This window comes from Perna viridis, chromosome 4 (assembly GCF_037379345.1).
Source record: "Perna viridis isolate PV_CMFRI_1.1 ecotype Kerala chromosome 4, ASM3737934v1, whole genome shotgun sequence".
In the NCBI taxonomy this organism is placed as follows: domain Eukaryota; kingdom Metazoa; phylum Mollusca; class Bivalvia; order Mytilida; family Mytilidae; genus Perna; species Perna viridis.
In genome coordinates, this window is record NC_142448.1 from 5339152 (window position 1) to 5356707 (window position 17556).

General features: G+C 35.3%; 12 protein-coding genes across 12 annotated transcripts; 9 read left to right on the plus strand and 3 right to left on the minus strand.

The window, feature by feature from the left end:
* The first annotated feature begins 1223 nt into the window (after positions 1-1223).
* LOC148618572 (histone H4) lies at positions 1224-1820 on the plus strand. Its single transcript, XM_088577636.1, has one exon. The coding sequence runs from the start codon at positions 1224-1226 to the stop codon at positions 1533-1535; it is 312 nt and encodes a 103-aa protein (XP_088433762.1). The 3' UTR covers positions 1536-1820.
* Positions 1821-2018: 198 nt separating this feature from the next.
* On the minus strand, positions 2019-2661 carry LOC148618573 (histone H2B). The gene has a single exon (XM_088577638.1). It carries the CDS (start codon positions 2553-2555, stop codon positions 2178-2180), a length of 378 nt encoding a protein of 125 aa, XP_088433764.1. The 5' UTR covers positions 2556-2661; the 3' UTR covers positions 2019-2177.
* A 148-nt stretch (positions 2662-2809) lies between these two features.
* On the plus strand, positions 2810-3449 carry LOC148618574 (histone H2A). Its single transcript, XM_088577640.1, has one exon. The coding sequence runs from the start codon at positions 2810-2812 to the stop codon at positions 3185-3187; it is 378 nt and encodes a 125-aa protein (XP_088433766.1). The 3' UTR covers positions 3188-3449.
* Positions 3450-4199: 750 nt separating this feature from the next.
* LOC148618575 (histone H3) lies at positions 4200-4746 on the plus strand. The gene has a single exon (XM_088577637.1). It carries the CDS (start codon positions 4200-4202, stop codon positions 4608-4610), a length of 411 nt encoding a protein of 136 aa, XP_088433763.1. The 3' UTR covers positions 4611-4746.
* A 2024-nt stretch (positions 4747-6770) lies between these two features.
* LOC148618576 (histone H4) lies at positions 6771-7367 on the plus strand. The gene has a single exon (XM_088577641.1). It carries the CDS (start codon positions 6771-6773, stop codon positions 7080-7082), a length of 312 nt encoding a protein of 103 aa, XP_088433767.1. The 3' UTR covers positions 7083-7367.
* Positions 7368-7545: 178 nt separating this feature from the next.
* On the minus strand, positions 7546-8208 carry LOC148618577 (histone H2B). The gene has a single exon (XM_088577643.1). The coding sequence runs from the start codon at positions 8100-8102 to the stop codon at positions 7725-7727; it is 378 nt and encodes a 125-aa protein (XP_088433769.1). The 5' UTR covers positions 8103-8208; the 3' UTR covers positions 7546-7724.
* A 148-nt stretch (positions 8209-8356) lies between these two features.
* On the plus strand, positions 8357-8996 carry LOC148618578 (histone H2A). The gene has a single exon (XM_088577644.1). The coding sequence runs from the start codon at positions 8357-8359 to the stop codon at positions 8732-8734; it is 378 nt and encodes a 125-aa protein (XP_088433770.1). The 3' UTR covers positions 8735-8996.
* A 750-nt stretch (positions 8997-9746) lies between these two features.
* LOC148618579 (histone H3) lies at positions 9747-10293 on the plus strand. The gene has a single exon (XM_088577642.1). The coding sequence runs from the start codon at positions 9747-9749 to the stop codon at positions 10155-10157; it is 411 nt and encodes a 136-aa protein (XP_088433768.1). The 3' UTR covers positions 10158-10293.
* Positions 10294-12317: 2024 nt separating this feature from the next.
* Positions 12318-12914, plus strand: LOC148618580 (histone H4). The gene has a single exon (XM_088577645.1). The coding sequence runs from the start codon at positions 12318-12320 to the stop codon at positions 12627-12629; it is 312 nt and encodes a 103-aa protein (XP_088433771.1). The 3' UTR covers positions 12630-12914.
* Positions 12915-13099: 185 nt separating this feature from the next.
* LOC148618581 (histone H2B) lies at positions 13100-13755 on the minus strand. The gene has a single exon (XM_088577648.1). The coding sequence runs from the start codon at positions 13647-13649 to the stop codon at positions 13272-13274; it is 378 nt and encodes a 125-aa protein (XP_088433774.1). The 5' UTR covers positions 13650-13755; the 3' UTR covers positions 13100-13271.
* Positions 13756-13903: 148 nt separating this feature from the next.
* On the plus strand, positions 13904-14543 carry LOC148618582 (histone H2A). The gene has a single exon (XM_088577649.1). It carries the CDS (start codon positions 13904-13906, stop codon positions 14279-14281), a length of 378 nt encoding a protein of 125 aa, XP_088433775.1. The 3' UTR covers positions 14282-14543.
* A 750-nt stretch (positions 14544-15293) lies between these two features.
* On the plus strand, positions 15294-15840 carry LOC148618583 (histone H3). The gene has a single exon (XM_088577646.1). The coding sequence runs from the start codon at positions 15294-15296 to the stop codon at positions 15702-15704; it is 411 nt and encodes a 136-aa protein (XP_088433772.1). The 3' UTR covers positions 15705-15840.
* The last annotated feature ends 1716 nt before the right edge of the window (positions 15841-17556 follow it).

Below are 17556 nucleotides of genomic sequence, written 5' to 3' on the forward strand. Positions count from 1 at the left end.
ATCATTTCATAATGTTTGATATTTTAATCCCAGTTCTTACTTGATCATCCTTCAGATGTTTGAATGTTTACTGTACTGCACATTGGCACAAATAATAACAAACATGTTTTTTTTGGGCTCTTCATAATACACTCAACCAAATGTCACATAAGTATGGAAACTTATTTGAGCACAATGTCATATATGATGCATACCCACAAATGTAAACAATTGAAAGAAATGAATTATGTATAGCAAATGATGATTAAAAACTTGATATTTTTTTTCTTTCTTAGTGTTCAGACCTGCCAAAGATATATATATCATAATGTGTAATCTATCCAACAAATACCTAGTTACCCAGAATTTGAGCATAGAGTATATGATATAGTTCAAGTCTTGGCACAATAGCTCATTAAATTTGTCAGACAGGCTTAACGGTTAAAATTGCCACTTAAAATAAGACTTGTAACGGACTTTTGCAAAGGACGAAAGTCCCAAACTCAAATTGTCTCAAAACTTGAACTAAATCTAAGAAATGGATGAATGAACTTTCAAAATAAACAGAACTGAGAAGCTTTATATGCTGTGTGTGCAAGATGCCAAAATTATATCGGCTCTTATTTAATAAGACAGATATATTTCTTCCATATGACAAGGGTTTACTTGGACATTTATTTGCTTAGAACATTTCAGTCTGTTAAATCTTATCAAGGACAACCCCTTCTTATAAAATATGGCAATTCAGCTTGCAGACTTATAAATATTTCATGATTACAATTATTTGCATATCCTTCTATTCGTTCAGAGTAATTCCACATCATGTGCACCTCTGTATCTATGTGTTTAAAATTGGAACTAAAGTTAAACTCAATTTATAAAGAACATTTACTATTATACAGCCACGTATTACAACTTGCAATTCATTTTCAAATAAAAAAGAGAGCATTCATTAGTTTTTAAATAATACTTTTTTTCACAATTTTGAGTGTATAATCATCATAATTTGTAATCAGCATTTCTGAAAAATATTCTTTGTTTTACATTGTATTCCCCCCTTTTTTTGTTTGTTTACATTATTTTCCCTCCGATTAACCAAAGATTATTTGTTATAGTATTAACCAATGGTCGCTTAGCTTTGTAAAATCAAGGTAGCTTTCTATCACGGTCGCGTTATTTGTTTATAGTCGATTTTTTGCCGTCCACTTGCCATTCTACTGATCAATTTCACTCAGTAAGTCAACATGTCTGGACGTGGTAAAGGAGGTAAAGGACTTGGAAAGGGAGGCGCTAAGCGTCACAGGAAGGTGTTGCGTGATAACATCCAGGGTATCACAAAACCAGCTATCCGTCGTCTTGCACGAAGAGGTGGTGTCAAGCGTATCTCTGGGCTTATCTACGAAGAGACCCGTGGTGTGTTGAAAGTTTTCTTGGAAAATGTTATCCGAGATGCAGTCACATACACTGAGCACGCCAAGAGGAAGACCGTCACAGCTATGGACGTTGTCTACGCTCTGAAGAGACAAGGACGTACCCTTTACGGATTCGGAGGTTAAACAGCTTCCTACAGAACATACAATAACGGCCCTTTTCAGGGCCACCAAAATCCTTCAAAAAGATTCTTATATATGATATGTTACATGTAGTTGCCAAAATTTAAGTACAAATGTATAAAATATACGTATCTATAAAAGCTCCCCCCCTCCCTTTTCTTTTTTTACCCACCAAAAATAAAGAAATAAATTCTCACAATAAATACTTATATGCACAACCCAAAAGACCATATTAACGAAAGTTCACATTATGGTATATTTATGAAAGAAATCTCTACAATGATCAAACTAACATTATATTTACTGTCAGGAATTTGAGTACTACGATAATAATCGTACTGCAGATTTAGTTTGTAATTGGTGCCTTATCAGACAACGTTATAATAATACTAACTAAAGTGTGATTTTTCTTTGTATTTGTACATGACAACATAAAGTGTGATTTTTTTTTTTTTGGGGGGGGGGGGGGGGTTAAATGTTATAATGTTTATAGTACACGGGAATATGTCCGTGTTCAATATTTTCTGTAGTAAAACGGGTAAGTTGAGGTATGTGCTACTGTTATAACATATCAACATAAGAATCTTTTTGAAAGATTTTGGTGGCCCTGAAAAGGGCCGTTAATATTAGACTGCTACTGCTAGTCTACTTGCTGCTGGTGTATTTGGTGACAGCTTTGGTGCCTTCGCTGACAGCGTGTTTGGCCAATTCTCCTGGCAAGAGGAGACGGACAGCAGTCTGGATCTCCCGAGATGTGATGGTTGATCTCTTGTTGTAGTGAGCCAGACGTGAAGCTTCAGCGGCGATTCTCTCGAAGATATCGTTGACGAAGCTGTTCATGATGGACATAGCTTTGGAGGAGACACCAGTATCTGGGTGAACCTGACGGAGAACTTTGTAGATGTAAATTCCGTAAGATTCCCTTCTTCTCCTCTTCCTCTTCTTGTCACCTCCAGCCCGTGCGGCTTTAGCCTTGGTGACGGCTTTCTTAGCTCCCTTTGAACCTGTTGCTTTTGGTGGCATGTTCACTCGCTGACAATAATTCAGTGAATACTGTTGTCATACAAGTAAATTTTGTATTTAAATAACACGAGTGGATTGAAATATGTTTCTTAACGCGAACCTCGCGGAAAACACCGTTACTACTCTCGATAGGACGATCGCACTGATTGGTTCATATTTTGTGCGCTTGTTCAATCCGTTTCGTCGTATAAAAGGGAAACTTGGCCAAAACGTGTGTTATTATTTTTGTTTGAATTCGAACAAGTCATAACACAATGTCAGGACGTGGTAAAGGTGGAAAAGCTAAATCTAAAGCCAAGAGCAGGTCGTCCCGTGCTGGACTTCAGTTCCCAGTCGGTCGTATCCACAGACTGTTGAGGAAAGGCAACTATGCTGAGAGAGTTGGTGCTGGAGCCCCAGTCTACCTCGCCGCCGTTCTTGAATACTTGGCCGCTGAAGTATTGGAATTGGCAGGTAATGCTGCCCGTGACAACAAGAAGAGCAGAATCATCCCCCGTCATCTCCAATTGGCCATCAGGAACGACGAGGAATTGAACAAACTCCTTTCCGGTGTTACCATTGCCCAGGGTGGTGTACTGCCAAACATCCAGGCCGTTCTCCTGCCCAAGAAGACCCAGAAGGCTGCCAAATAAACAGTTTCGTTCATTGAACTATCATATACAACGGCCCTTTTCAGGGCCACCAAAACTTTTCAAAAAGATTCTTACGTTGATATGTACTTGCAGTACGCAAAACACAAACCAAGCTAGTGCCCCTACCCTGTAGTACTATTGTATTTTTTATGATATTATTCTATATGCACGTTGATAAAATATAACCACAAAGTAAAATTTTAACAGAAATAATCATACTAATAAATTCCACTTTTTACTTCTAATTTCTATAATACTTAATATATTACATACTGGAAAAAAATTCATAAAGAATCGATCCGAACTAAAACATACATACATACATACATACATACATACATACATGTTACGTCTGGTCAGAAAAGTTTAATTTTTTTTTATTGATATCAGATTTTTTTTGGTCTTTCACTCCTTTTATCATTGTTGTGCGTTAGAATATTTTAAATACAAGATGCATAAACTTCTTACAAAGTATTAAGTTAGATCACATCTTTCGAAATATTTAATATTTATTTTCCTCTTATTTTAGTATAGTATTAATTTATACTTTAAAAATATAAATATAAAAAAACGCTACAGTACACATTTTCCTTTTATTTTTTTGATAGATTTTGTTTGTTTTTTTTTTTCAACTGGAGCTCAACATACATGTCACTGTAATTCTGAATAAAATTTACATGTGTCCTGATGTTGATGACATTTGTATTCTTTTTTTTTTTTTTTGGTAATTTTTTGCTTTTGTTTTTACAATAAAATTTATAGCAATAATTATTTTTTTTATTCTTTGACATATCACTACCAAAGCTCTACCACCAGACAAAAAAAGTGGATTGAAATTTTTATTTCTTTTGTCCAATGAAAATGCCTGAATCGCAACCAATCACAATGCCTTTTATTATTCTGCGTAACCAATAATTCTTAACTTTTCAAATTTGCGGGTTAACAAAATTAGACCTATTACGGGATTTCGGGTATCACAGTCTAAGATTGTTGAAATCATACATCGTTCGTAATGGCTCGTACAAAGCAGACCGCACGTAAATCCACCGGAGGAAAAGCTCCAAGAAAACAACTTGCCACCAAGGCTGCTCGTAAGAGCGCACCTGCCACAGGTGGAGTCAAGAAACCTCACAGATACAGGCCAGGAACTGTTGCTCTGAGAGAAATCAGAAGATACCAGAAGAGCACTGAGCTCCTCATCAGAAAACTCCCATTCCAGAGATTAGTCAGAGAAATCGCCCAGGACTTCAAGACTGATCTCAGATTCCAGAGCTCTGCTGTCATGGCTCTTCAAGAAGCTAGCGAAGCCTACTTGGTCGGTCTTTTCGAAGACACCAACTTGTGTGCCATCCACGCCAAGAGAGTCACCATCATGCCAAAGGACATCCAACTGGCCCGAAGAATCCGTGGAGAACGTGCCTAAAATGTGAATTTTCACATATCAAAAACGGCCCTTTTAAGGGCCACCTAAATATTTCAAAAAGATTCTTATATTTATGTTATATGTATTATTCTGCACAGTCAGAACTAATTGAAGATAGCCCCCCCTTTTATCCAAATGAATTGACTTGTAATAATTTTCTTTTTTTTTTTAATACAAAATGTATAAAAAAAAATCGCACACGATTAATATTAATAAGTATTGAAATGGCAAGTATGACTACTTGCGAAAACATAAGTAATATTGATAAAATACACATATACCAATTTAAGAAACTGCAATACACAAATATGGCCTAAATAGTTATATTATTCCCATCTCATTTTACTATCCTCAAGTAAATGTGAGCTTTTGGTATATCACAATTGTGCATGTAAAGTTATTTATGTGTTTTGCTTCAAATTCTCCCCTTAAAATAAACACATGTCAACTATTACACACTACAAACATGTATATATGTGTATGAACATTTTTTAGAAGTTCTGAACATTGCTCACTCCATATATCTTTACAACTTGTTAAACAATGGTATTAATATCATTTATCTCCTAAGACCTAACACTATACACAGTTCATAGTGTGTGTGTAGCATATTTACTCTTACTTAAACAGCAAATGCTTCAATTGAAAAAAAATCATGTACATGCAATACACCCTTCCTAAAAGCTAGTTATGATCCAAATATTTAATTGGCCATTTGTAAATTTGTACAAAAAAAAATTATTTGCATGATTACAAATCACACTATACATTTCTGTTGAAGTGGCAGAATACTACTCCAAGTACCATGTTTGAATACCATGCTCTCAAATGTTATATTAGTCGAAACTCCTTATTTTTGTGATGAAATATTGGTATTGGCAGGATGGAGGAGCATACAGTCCCAAACATAAGCCAAAATCATATCATATCATATCCTATCATTTCATAATGTTTGATATTTTAATCCCAGTTCTTACTTGATCATCCTTCAGATGTTTGAATGTTTACTGTACTGCACATTGGCACAAATAATAACAAACATGTTTTTTTTGGGCTCTTCATAATACACTCAACCAAATGTCACATAAGTATGGAAACTTATTTGAGCACAATGTCATATATGATGCATACCCACAAATGTAAACAATTGAAAGAAATGAATTATGTATAGCAAATGATGATTAAAAACTTGATATTTTTTTTCTTTCTTAGTGTTCAGACCTGCCAAAGATATATATATCATAATGTGTAATCTATCCAACAAATACCTAGTTACCCAGAATTTGAGCATAGAGTATATGATATAGTTCAAGTCTTGGCACAATAGCTCATTAAATTTGTCAGACAGGCTTAACGGTTAAAATTGCCACTTAAAATAAGACTTGTAACGGACTTTTGCAAAGGACGAAAGTCCCAAACTCAAATTGTCTCAAAACTTGAACTAAATCTAAGAAATGGATGAATGAACTTTCAAAATAAACAGAACTGAGAAGCTTTATATGCTGTGTGTGCAAGATGCCAAAATTATATCGGCTCTTATTTAATAAGACAGATATATTTCTTCCATATGACAAGGGTTTACTTGGACATTTATTTGCTTAGAACATTTCAGTCTGTTAAATCTTATCAAGGACAACCCCTTCTTATAAAATATGGCAATTCAGCTTGCAGACTTATAAATATTTCATGATTACAATTATTTGCATATCCTTCTATTCGTTCAGAGTAATTCCACATCATGTGCACCTCTGTATCTATGTGTTTAAAATTGGAACTAAAGTTAAACTCAATTTATAAAGAACATTTACTATTATACAGCCACGTATTACAACTTGCAATTCATTTTCAAATAAAAAAGAGAGCATTCATTAGTTTTTAAATAATACTTTTTTTCACAATTTTGAGTGTATAATCATCATAATTTGTAATCAGCATTTCTGAAAAATATTCTTTGTTTTACATTGTATTCCCCCCTTTTTTTGTTTGTTTACATTATTTTCCCTCCGATTAACCAAAGATTATTTGTTATAGTATTAACCAATGGTCGCTTAGCTTTGTAAAATCAAGGTAGCTTTCTATCACGGTCGCGTTATTTGTTTATAGTCGATTTTTTGCCGTCCACTTGCCATTCTACTGATCAATTTCACTCAGTAAGTCAACATGTCTGGACGTGGTAAAGGAGGTAAAGGACTTGGAAAGGGAGGCGCTAAGCGTCACAGGAAGGTGTTGCGTGATAACATCCAGGGTATCACAAAACCAGCTATCCGTCGTCTTGCACGAAGAGGTGGTGTCAAGCGTATCTCTGGGCTTATCTACGAAGAGACCCGTGGTGTGTTGAAAGTTTTCTTGGAAAATGTTATCCGAGATGCAGTCACATACACTGAGCACGCCAAGAGGAAGACCGTCACAGCTATGGACGTTGTCTACGCTCTGAAGAGACAAGGACGTACCCTTTACGGATTCGGAGGTTAAACAGCTTCCTACAGAACATACAATAACGGCCCTTTTCAGGGCCACCAAAATCCTTCAAAAAGATTCTTATATATGATATGTTACATGTAGTTGCCAAAATTTAAGTACAAATGTATAAAATATACGTATCTATAAAAGCTCCCCCCCTCCCTTTTCTTTTTTTACCCACCAAAAATAAAGAAATAAATTCTCACAATAAATACTTATATGCACAACCCAAAAGACCATATTAACGAAAGTTCACATTATGGTATATTTATGAAAGAAATCTCTACAATGATCAAACTAACATTATATTTACTGTCAGGAATTTGAGTACTACGATAATAATCGTACTGCAGATTTAGTTTGTAATTGGTGCCTTATCAGACAACGTTATAATAATACTAACTAAAGTGTGATTTTTCTTTGTATTTGTACATGACAACATAAAGTGTGATTTTTTTTTTTTTGGGGGGGGGGGGGGGGTTCAATGTTATAATGTTTATAGTACACGGGAATATGTCCGTGTTCAATATTTTCTGTAGTAAAACGGGTAAGTTGAGGTATGTGCTACTGTTATAACATATCAACATAAGAATCTTTTTGAAAGATTTTGGTGGCCCTGAAAAGGGCCGTTAATATTAGACTGCTACTGCTAGTCTACTTGCTGCTGGTGTATTTGGTGACAGCTTTGGTGCCTTCGCTGACAGCGTGTTTGGCCAATTCTCCTGGCAAGAGGAGACGGACAGCAGTCTGGATCTCCCGAGATGTGATGGTTGATCTCTTGTTGTAGTGAGCCAGACGTGAAGCTTCAGCGGCGATTCTCTCGAAGATATCGTTGACGAAGCTGTTCATGATGGACATAGCTTTGGAGGAGACACCAGTATCTGGGTGAACCTGACGGAGAACTTTGTAGATGTAAATTCCGTAAGATTCCCTTCTTCTCCTCTTCCTCTTCTTGTCACCTCCAGCCCGTGCGGCTTTAGCCTTGGTGACGGCTTTCTTAGCTCCCTTTGAACCTGTTGCTTTTGGTGGCATGTTCACTCGCTGACAATAATTCAGTGAATACTGTTGTCATACAAGTAAATTTTGTATTTAAATAACACGAGTGGATTGAAATATGTTTCTTAACGCGAACCTCGCGGAAAACACCGTTACTACTCTCGATAGGACGATCGCACTGATTGGTTCATATTTTGTGCGCTTGTTCAATCCGTTTCGTCGTATAAAAGGGAAACTTGGCCAAAACGTGTGTTATTATTTTTGTTTGAATTCGAACAAGTCATAACACAATGTCAGGACGTGGTAAAGGTGGAAAAGCTAAATCTAAAGCCAAGAGCAGGTCGTCCCGTGCTGGACTTCAGTTCCCAGTCGGTCGTATCCACAGACTGTTGAGGAAAGGCAACTATGCTGAGAGAGTTGGTGCTGGAGCCCCAGTCTACCTCGCCGCCGTTCTTGAATACTTGGCCGCTGAAGTATTGGAATTGGCAGGTAATGCTGCCCGTGACAACAAGAAGAGCAGAATCATCCCCCGTCATCTCCAATTGGCCATCAGGAACGACGAGGAATTGAACAAACTCCTTTCCGGTGTTACCATTGCCCAGGGTGGTGTACTGCCAAACATCCAGGCCGTTCTCCTGCCCAAGAAGACCCAGAAGGCTGCCAAATAAACAGTTTCGTTCATTGAACTATCATATACAACGGCCCTTTTCAGGGCCACCAAAACTTTTCAAAAAGATTCTTACGTTGATATGTACTTGCAGTACGCAAAACACAAACCAAGCTAGTGCCCCTACCCTGTAGTACTATTGTATTTTTTATGATATTATTCTATATGCACGTTGATAAAATATAACCACAAAGTAAAATTTTAACAGAAATAATCATACTAATAAATTCCACTTTTTACTTCTAATTTCTATAATACTTAATATATTACATACTGGAAAAAAATTCATAAAGAATCGATCCGAACTAAAACATACATACATACATACATACATACATACATACATGTTACGTCTGGTCAGAAAAGTTTAATTTTTTTTTATTGATATCAGATTTTTTTTGGTCTTTCACTCCTTTTATCATTGTTGTGCGTTAGAATATTTTAAATACAAGATGCATAAACTTCTTACAAAGTATTAAGTTAGATCACATCTTTCGAAATATTTAATATTTATTTTCCTCTTATTTTAGTATAGTATTAATTTATACTTTAAAAATATAAATATAAAAAAACGCTACAGTACACATTTTCCTTTTATTTTTTTGATAGATTTTGTTTGTTTTTTTTTTTCAACTGGAGCTCAACATACATGTCACTGTAATTCTGAATAAAATTTACATGTGTCCTGATGTTGATGACATTTGTATTCTTTTTTTTTTTTTTTGGTAATTTTTTGCTTTTGTTTTTACAATAAAATTTATAGCAATAATTATTTTTTTTATTCTTTGACATATCACTACCAAAGCTCTACCACCAGACAAAAAAAGTGGATTGAAATTTTTATTTCTTTTGTCCAATGAAAATGCCTGAATCGCAACCAATCACAATGCCTTTTATTATTCTGCGTAACCAATAATTCTTAACTTTTCAAATTTGCGGGTTAACAAAATTAGACCTATTACGGGATTTCGGGTATCACAGTCTAAGATTGTTGAAATCATACATCGTTCGTAATGGCTCGTACAAAGCAGACCGCACGTAAATCCACCGGAGGAAAAGCTCCAAGAAAACAACTTGCCACCAAGGCTGCTCGTAAGAGCGCACCTGCCACAGGTGGAGTCAAGAAACCTCACAGATACAGGCCAGGAACTGTTGCTCTGAGAGAAATCAGAAGATACCAGAAGAGCACTGAGCTCCTCATCAGAAAACTCCCATTCCAGAGATTAGTCAGAGAAATCGCCCAGGACTTCAAGACTGATCTCAGATTCCAGAGCTCTGCTGTCATGGCTCTTCAAGAAGCTAGCGAAGCCTACTTGGTCGGTCTTTTCGAAGACACCAACTTGTGTGCCATCCACGCCAAGAGAGTCACCATCATGCCAAAGGACATCCAACTGGCCCGAAGAATCCGTGGAGAACGTGCCTAAAATGTGAATTTTCACATATCAAAAACGGCCCTTTTAAGGGCCACCTAAATATTTCAAAAAGATTCTTATATTTATGTTATATGTATTATTCTGCACAGTCAGAACTAATTGAAGATAGCCCCCCCTTTTATCCAAATGAATTGACTTGTAATAATTTTCTTTTTTTTTTTAATACAAAATGTATAAAAAAAAATCGCACACGATTAATATTAATAAGTATTGAAATGGCAAGTATGACTACTTGCGAAAACATAAGTAATATTGATAAAATACACATATACCAATTTAAGAAACTGCAATACACAAATATGGCCTAAATAGTTATATTATTCCCATCTCATTTTACTATCCTCAAGTAAATGTGAGCTTTTGGTATATCACAATTGTGCATGTAAAGTTATTTATGTGTTTTGCTTCAAATTCTCCCCTTAAAATAAACACATGTCAACTATTACACACTACAAACATGTATATATGTGTATGAACATTTTTTAGAAGTTCTGAACATTGCTCACTCCATATATCTTTACAACTTGTTAAACAATGGTATTAATATCATTTATCTCCTAAGACCTAACACTATACACAGTTCATAGTGTGTGTGTAGCATATTTACTCTTACTTAAACAGCAAATGCTTCAATTGAAAAAAAATCATGTACATGCAATACACCCTTCCTAAAAGCTAGTTATGATCCAAATATTTAATTGGCCATTTGTAAATTTGTACAAAAAAAAATTATTTGCATGATTACAAATCACACTATACATTTCTGTTGAAGTGGCAGAATACTACTCCAAGTACCATGTTTGAATACCATGCTCTCAAATGTTATATTAGTCGAAACTCCTTATTTTTGTGATGAAATATTGGTATTGGCAGGATGGAGGAGCATACAGTCCCAAACATAAGCCAAAATCATATCATATCATATCCTATCATTTCATAATGTTTGATATTTTAATCCCAGTTCTTACTTGATCATCCTTCAGATGTTTGAATGTTTACTGTACTGCACATTGGCACAAATAATAACAAACATGTTTTTTTTGGGCTCTTCATAATACACTCAACCAAATGTCACATAAGTATGGAAACTTATTTGAGCACAATGTCATATATGATGCATACCCACAAATGTAAACAATTGAAAGAAATGAATTATGTATAGCAAATGATGATTAAAAACTTGATATTTTTTTTCTTTCTTAGTGTTCAGACCTGCCAAAGATATATATATCATAATGTGTAATCTATCCAACAAATACCTAGTTACCCAGAATTTGAGCATAGAGTATATGATATAGTTCAAGTCTTGGCACAATAGCTCATTAAATTTGTCAGACAGGCTTAACGGTTAAAATTGCCACTTAAAATAAGACTTGTAACGGACTTTTGCAAAGGACGAAAGTCCCAAACTCAAATTGTCTCAAAACTTGAACTAAATCTAAGAAATGGATGAATGAACTTTCAAAATAAACAGAACTGAGAAGCTTTATATGCTGTGTGTGCAAGATGCCAAAATTATATCGGCTCTTATTTAATAAGACAGATATATTTCTTCCATATGACAAGGGTTTACTTGGACATTTATTTGCTTAGAACATTTCAGTCTGTTAAATCTTATCAAGGACAACCCCTTCTTATAAAATATGGCAATTCAGCTTGCAGACTTATAAATATTTCATGATTACAATTATTTGCATATCCTTCTATTCGTTCAGAGTAATTCCACATCATGTGCACCTCTGTATCTATGTGTTTAAAATTGGAACTAAAGTTAAACTCAATTTATAAAGAACATTTACTATTATACAGCCACGTATTACAACTTGCAATTCATTTTCAAATAAAAAAGAGAGCATTCATTAGTTTTTAAATAATACTTTTTTTCACAATTTTGAGTGTATAATCATCATAATTTGTAATCAGCATTTCTGAAAAATATTCTTTGTTTTACATTGTATTCCCCCCTTTTTTTGTTTGTTTACATTATTTTCCCTCCGATTAACCAAAGATTATTTGTTATAGTATTAACCAATGGTCGCTTAGCTTTGTAAAATCAAGGTAGCTTTCTATCACGGTCGCGTTATTTGTTTATAGTCGATTTTTTGCCGTCCACTTGCCATTCTACTGATCAATTTCACTCAGTAAGTCAACATGTCTGGACGTGGTAAAGGAGGTAAAGGACTTGGAAAGGGAGGCGCTAAGCGTCACAGGAAGGTGTTGCGTGATAACATCCAGGGTATCACAAAACCAGCTATCCGTCGTCTTGCACGAAGAGGTGGTGTCAAGCGTATCTCTGGGCTTATCTACGAAGAGACCCGTGGTGTGTTGAAAGTTTTCTTGGAAAATGTTATCCGAGATGCAGTCACATACACTGAGCACGCCAAGAGGAAGACCGTCACAGCTATGGACGTTGTCTACGCTCTGAAGAGACAAGGACGTACCCTTTACGGATTCGGAGGTTAAACAGCTTCCTACAGAACATACAATAACGGCCCTTTTCAGGGCCACCAAAATCCTTCAAAAAGATTCTTATATATGATATGTTACATGTAGTTGCCAAAATTTAAGTACAAATGTATAAAATATACGTATCTATAAAAGCTCCCCCCCTCCCTTTTCTTTTTTTACCCACCAAAAATAAAGAAATAAATTCTCACAATAAATACTTATATGCACAACCCAAAAGACCATATTAACGAAAGTTCACATTATGGTATATTTATGAAAGAAATCTCTACAATGATCAAACTAACATTATATTTACTGTCAGGAATTTGAGTACTACGATAATAATCGTACTGCAGATTTAGTTTGTAATTGGTGCCTTATCAGACAACGTTATAATAATACTAACTAAAGTGTGATTTTTCTTTGTATTTGTACATGACAACATAAAGTGTGATTTTTTTTTTTTTGGGGGGGGGGTGGGGGTTCAATGTTATAATGTTTATAGTACACGGGAATATGTCCGTGTTCAATATTTTCTGTAGTAAAACGGGTAAGTTGAGGTATGTGCTACTGTTATAACATATCAACATAAGAATCTTTTTGAAAGATTTTGGTGGCCCTGAAAAGGGCCGTTAATATTAGACTGCTACTGCTAGTCTACTTGCTGCTGGTGTATTTGGTGACAGCTTTGGTGCCTTCGCTGACAGCGTGTTTGGCCAATTCTCCTGGCAAGAGGAGACGGACAGCAGTCTGGATCTCCCGAGATGTGATGGTTGATCTCTTGTTGTAGTGAGCCAGACGTGAAGCTTCAGCGGCGATTCTCTCGAAGATATCGTTGACGAAGCTGTTCATGATGGACATAGCTTTGGAGGAGACACCAGTATCTGGGTGAACCTGACGGAGAACTTTGTAGATGTAAATTCCGTAAGATTCCCTTCTTCTCCTCTTCCTCTTCTTGTCACCTCCAGCCCGTGCGGCTTTAGCCTTGGTGACGGCTTTCTTAGCTCCCTTTGAACCTGTTGCTTTTGGTGGCATGTTCACTCGCTGACAATAATTCAGTGAATACTGTTGTCATACAAGTAAATTTTGTATTTAAATAACACGAGTGGATTGAAATATGTTTCTTAACGCGAACCTCGCGGAAAACACCGTTACTACTCTCGATAGGACGATCGCACTGATTGGTTCATATTTTGTGCGCTTGTTCAATCCGTTTCGTCGTATAAAAGGGAAACTTGGCCAAAACGTGTGTTATTATTTTTGTTTGAATTCGAACAAGTCATAACACAATGTCAGGACGTGGTAAAGGTGGAAAAGCTAAATCTAAAGCCAAGAGCAGGTCGTCCCGTGCTGGACTTCAGTTCCCAGTCGGTCGTATCCACAGACTGTTGAGGAAAGGCAACTATGCTGAGAGAGTTGGTGCTGGAGCCCCAGTCTACCTCGCCGCCGTTCTTGAATACTTGGCCGCTGAAGTATTGGAATTGGCAGGTAATGCTGCCCGTGACAACAAGAAGAGCAGAATCATCCCCCGTCATCTCCAATTGGCCATCAGGAACGACGAGGAATTGAACAAACTCCTTTCCGGTGTTACCATTGCCCAGGGTGGTGTACTGCCAAACATCCAGGCCGTTCTCCTGCCCAAGAAGACCCAGAAGGCTGCCAAATAAACAGTTTCGTTCATTGAACTATCATATACAACGGCCCTTTTCAGGGCCACCAAAACTTTTCAAAAAGATTCTTACGTTGATATGTACTTGCAGTACGCAAAACACAAACCAAGCTAGTGCCCCTACCCTGTAGTACTATTGTATTTTTTATGATATTATTCTATATGCACGTTGATAAAATATAACCACAAAGTAAAATTTTAACAGAAATAATCATACTAATAAATTCCACTTTTTACTTCTAATTTCTATAATACTTAATATATTACATACTGGAAAAAAATTCATAAAGAATCGATCCGAACTAAAACATACATACATACATACATACATACATACATACATGTTACGTCTGGTCAGAAAAGTTTAATTTTTTTTTATTGATATCAGATTTTTTTTGGTCTTTCACTCCTTTTATCATTGTTGTGCGTTAGAATATTTTAAATACAAGATGCATAAACTTCTTACAAAGTATTAAGTTAGATCACATCTTTCGAAATATTTAATATTTATTTTCCTCTTATTTTAGTATAGTATTAATTTATACTTTAAAAATATAAATATAAAAAAACGCTACAGTACACATTTTCCTTTTATTTTTTTGATAGATTTTGTTTGTTTTTTTTTTTCAACTGGAGCTCAACATACATGTCACTGTAATTCTGAATAAAATTTACATGTGTCCTGATGTTGATGACATTTGTATTCTTTTTTTTTTTTTTTGGTAATTTTTTGCTTTTGTTTTTACAATAAAATTTATAGCAATAATTATTTTTTTTATTCTTTGACATATCACTACCAAAGCTCTACCACCAGACAAAAAAAGTGGATTGAAATTTTTATTTCTTTTGTCCAATGAAAATGCCTGAATCGCAACCAATCACAATGCCTTTTATTATTCTGCGTAACCAATAATTCTTAACTTTTCAAATTTGCGGGTTAACAAAATTAGACCTATTACGGGATTTCGGGTATCACAGTCTAAGATTGTTGAAATCATACATCGTTCGTAATGGCTCGTACAAAGCAGACCGCACGTAAATCCACCGGAGGAAAAGCTCCAAGAAAACAACTTGCCACCAAGGCTGCTCGTAAGAGCGCACCTGCCACAGGTGGAGTCAAGAAACCTCACAGATACAGGCCAGGAACTGTTGCTCTGAGAGAAATCAGAAGATACCAGAAGAGCACTGAGCTCCTCATCAGAAAACTCCCATTCCAGAGATTAGTCAGAGAAATCGCCCAGGACTTCAAGACTGATCTCAGATTCCAGAGCTCTGCTGTCATGGCTCTTCAAGAAGCTAGCGAAGCCTACTTGGTCGGTCTTTTCGAAGACACCAACTTGTGTGCCATCCACGCCAAGAGAGTCACCATCATGCCAAAGGACATCCAACTGGCCCGAAGAATCCGTGGAGAACGTGCCTAAAATGTGAATTTTCACATATCAAAAACGGCCCTTTTAAGGGCCACCTAAATATTTCAAAAAGATTCTTATATTTATGTTATATGTATTATTCTGCACAGTCAGAACTAATTGAAGATAGCCCCCCCTTTTATCCAAATGAATTGACTTGTAATAATTTTCTTTTTTTTTTTAATACAAAATGTATAAAAAAAAATCGCACACGATTAATATTAATAAGTATTGAAATGGCAAGTATGACTACTTGCGAAAACATAAGTAATATTGATAAAATACACATATACCAATTTAAGAAACTGCAATACACAAATATGGCCTAAATAGTTATATTATTCCCATCTCATTTTACTATCCTCAAGTAAATGTGAGCTTTTGGTATATCACAATTGTGCATGTAAAGTTATTTATGTGTTTTGCTTCAAATTCTCCCCTTAAAATAAACACATGTCAACTATTACACACTACAAACATGTATATATGTGTATGAACATTTTTTAGAAGTTCTGAACATTGCTCACTCCATATATCTTTACAACTTGTTAAACAATGGTATTAATATCATTTATCTCCTAAGACCTAACACTATACACAGTTCATAGTGTGTGTGTAGCATATTTACTCTTACTTAAACAGCAAATGCTTCAATTGAAAAAAAATCATGTACATGCAATACACCCTTCCTAAAAGCTAGTTATGATCCAAATATTTAATTGGCCATTTGTAAATTTGTACAAAAAAAAATTATTTGCATGATTACAAATCACACTATACATTTCTGTTGAAGTGGCAGAATACTACTCCAAGTACCATGTTTGAATACCATGCTCTCAAATGTTATATTAGTCGAAACTCCTTATTTTTGTGATGAAATATTGGTATTGGCAGGATGGAGGAGCATACAGTCCCAAACATAAGCCAAAATCATATCATATCATATCCTATCATTTCATAATGTTTGATATTTTAATCCCAGTTCTTACTTGATCATCCTTCAGATGTTTGAATGTTTACTGTACTGCACATTGGCACAAATAATAACAAACATGTTTTTTTTGGGCTCTTCATAATACACTCAACCAAATGTCACATAAGTATGGAAACTTATTTGAGCACAATGTCATATATGATGCATACCCACAAATGTAAACAATTGAAAGAAATGAATTATGTATAGCAAATGATGATTAAAAACTTGATATTTTTTTTCTTTCTTAGTGTTCAGACCTGCCAAAGATATATATATCATAATGTGTAATCTATCCAACAAATACCTAGTTACCCAGAATTTGAGCATAGAGTATATGATATAGTTCAAGTCTTGGCACAATAGCTCATTAAATTTGTCAGACAGGCTTAACGGTTAAAATTGCCACTTAAAATAAGACTTGTAACGGACTTTTGCAAAGGACGAAAGTCCCAAACTCAAATTGTCTCAAAACTTGAACTAAATCTAAGAAATGGATGAATGAACTTTCAAAATAAACAGAACTGAGAAGCTTTATATGCTGTGTGTGCAAGATGCCAAAATTATATCGGCTCTTATTTAATAAGACAGATATATTTCTTCCATATGACAAGGGTTTACTTGGACATTTATTTGCTTAGAACATTTCAGTCTGTTAAATCTTATCAAGGACAACCCCTTCTTATAAAATATGGCAATTCAGCTTGCAGACTTATAAATATTTCATGATTACAATTATTTGCATATCCTTCTATTCGTTCAGAGTAATTCCACATCATGTGCACCTCTGTATCTATGTGTTTAAAATTGGAACTAAAGTTAAACTCAATTTATAAAGAACATTTACTATTATACAGCCACGTATTACAACTTGCAATTCATTTTCAAATA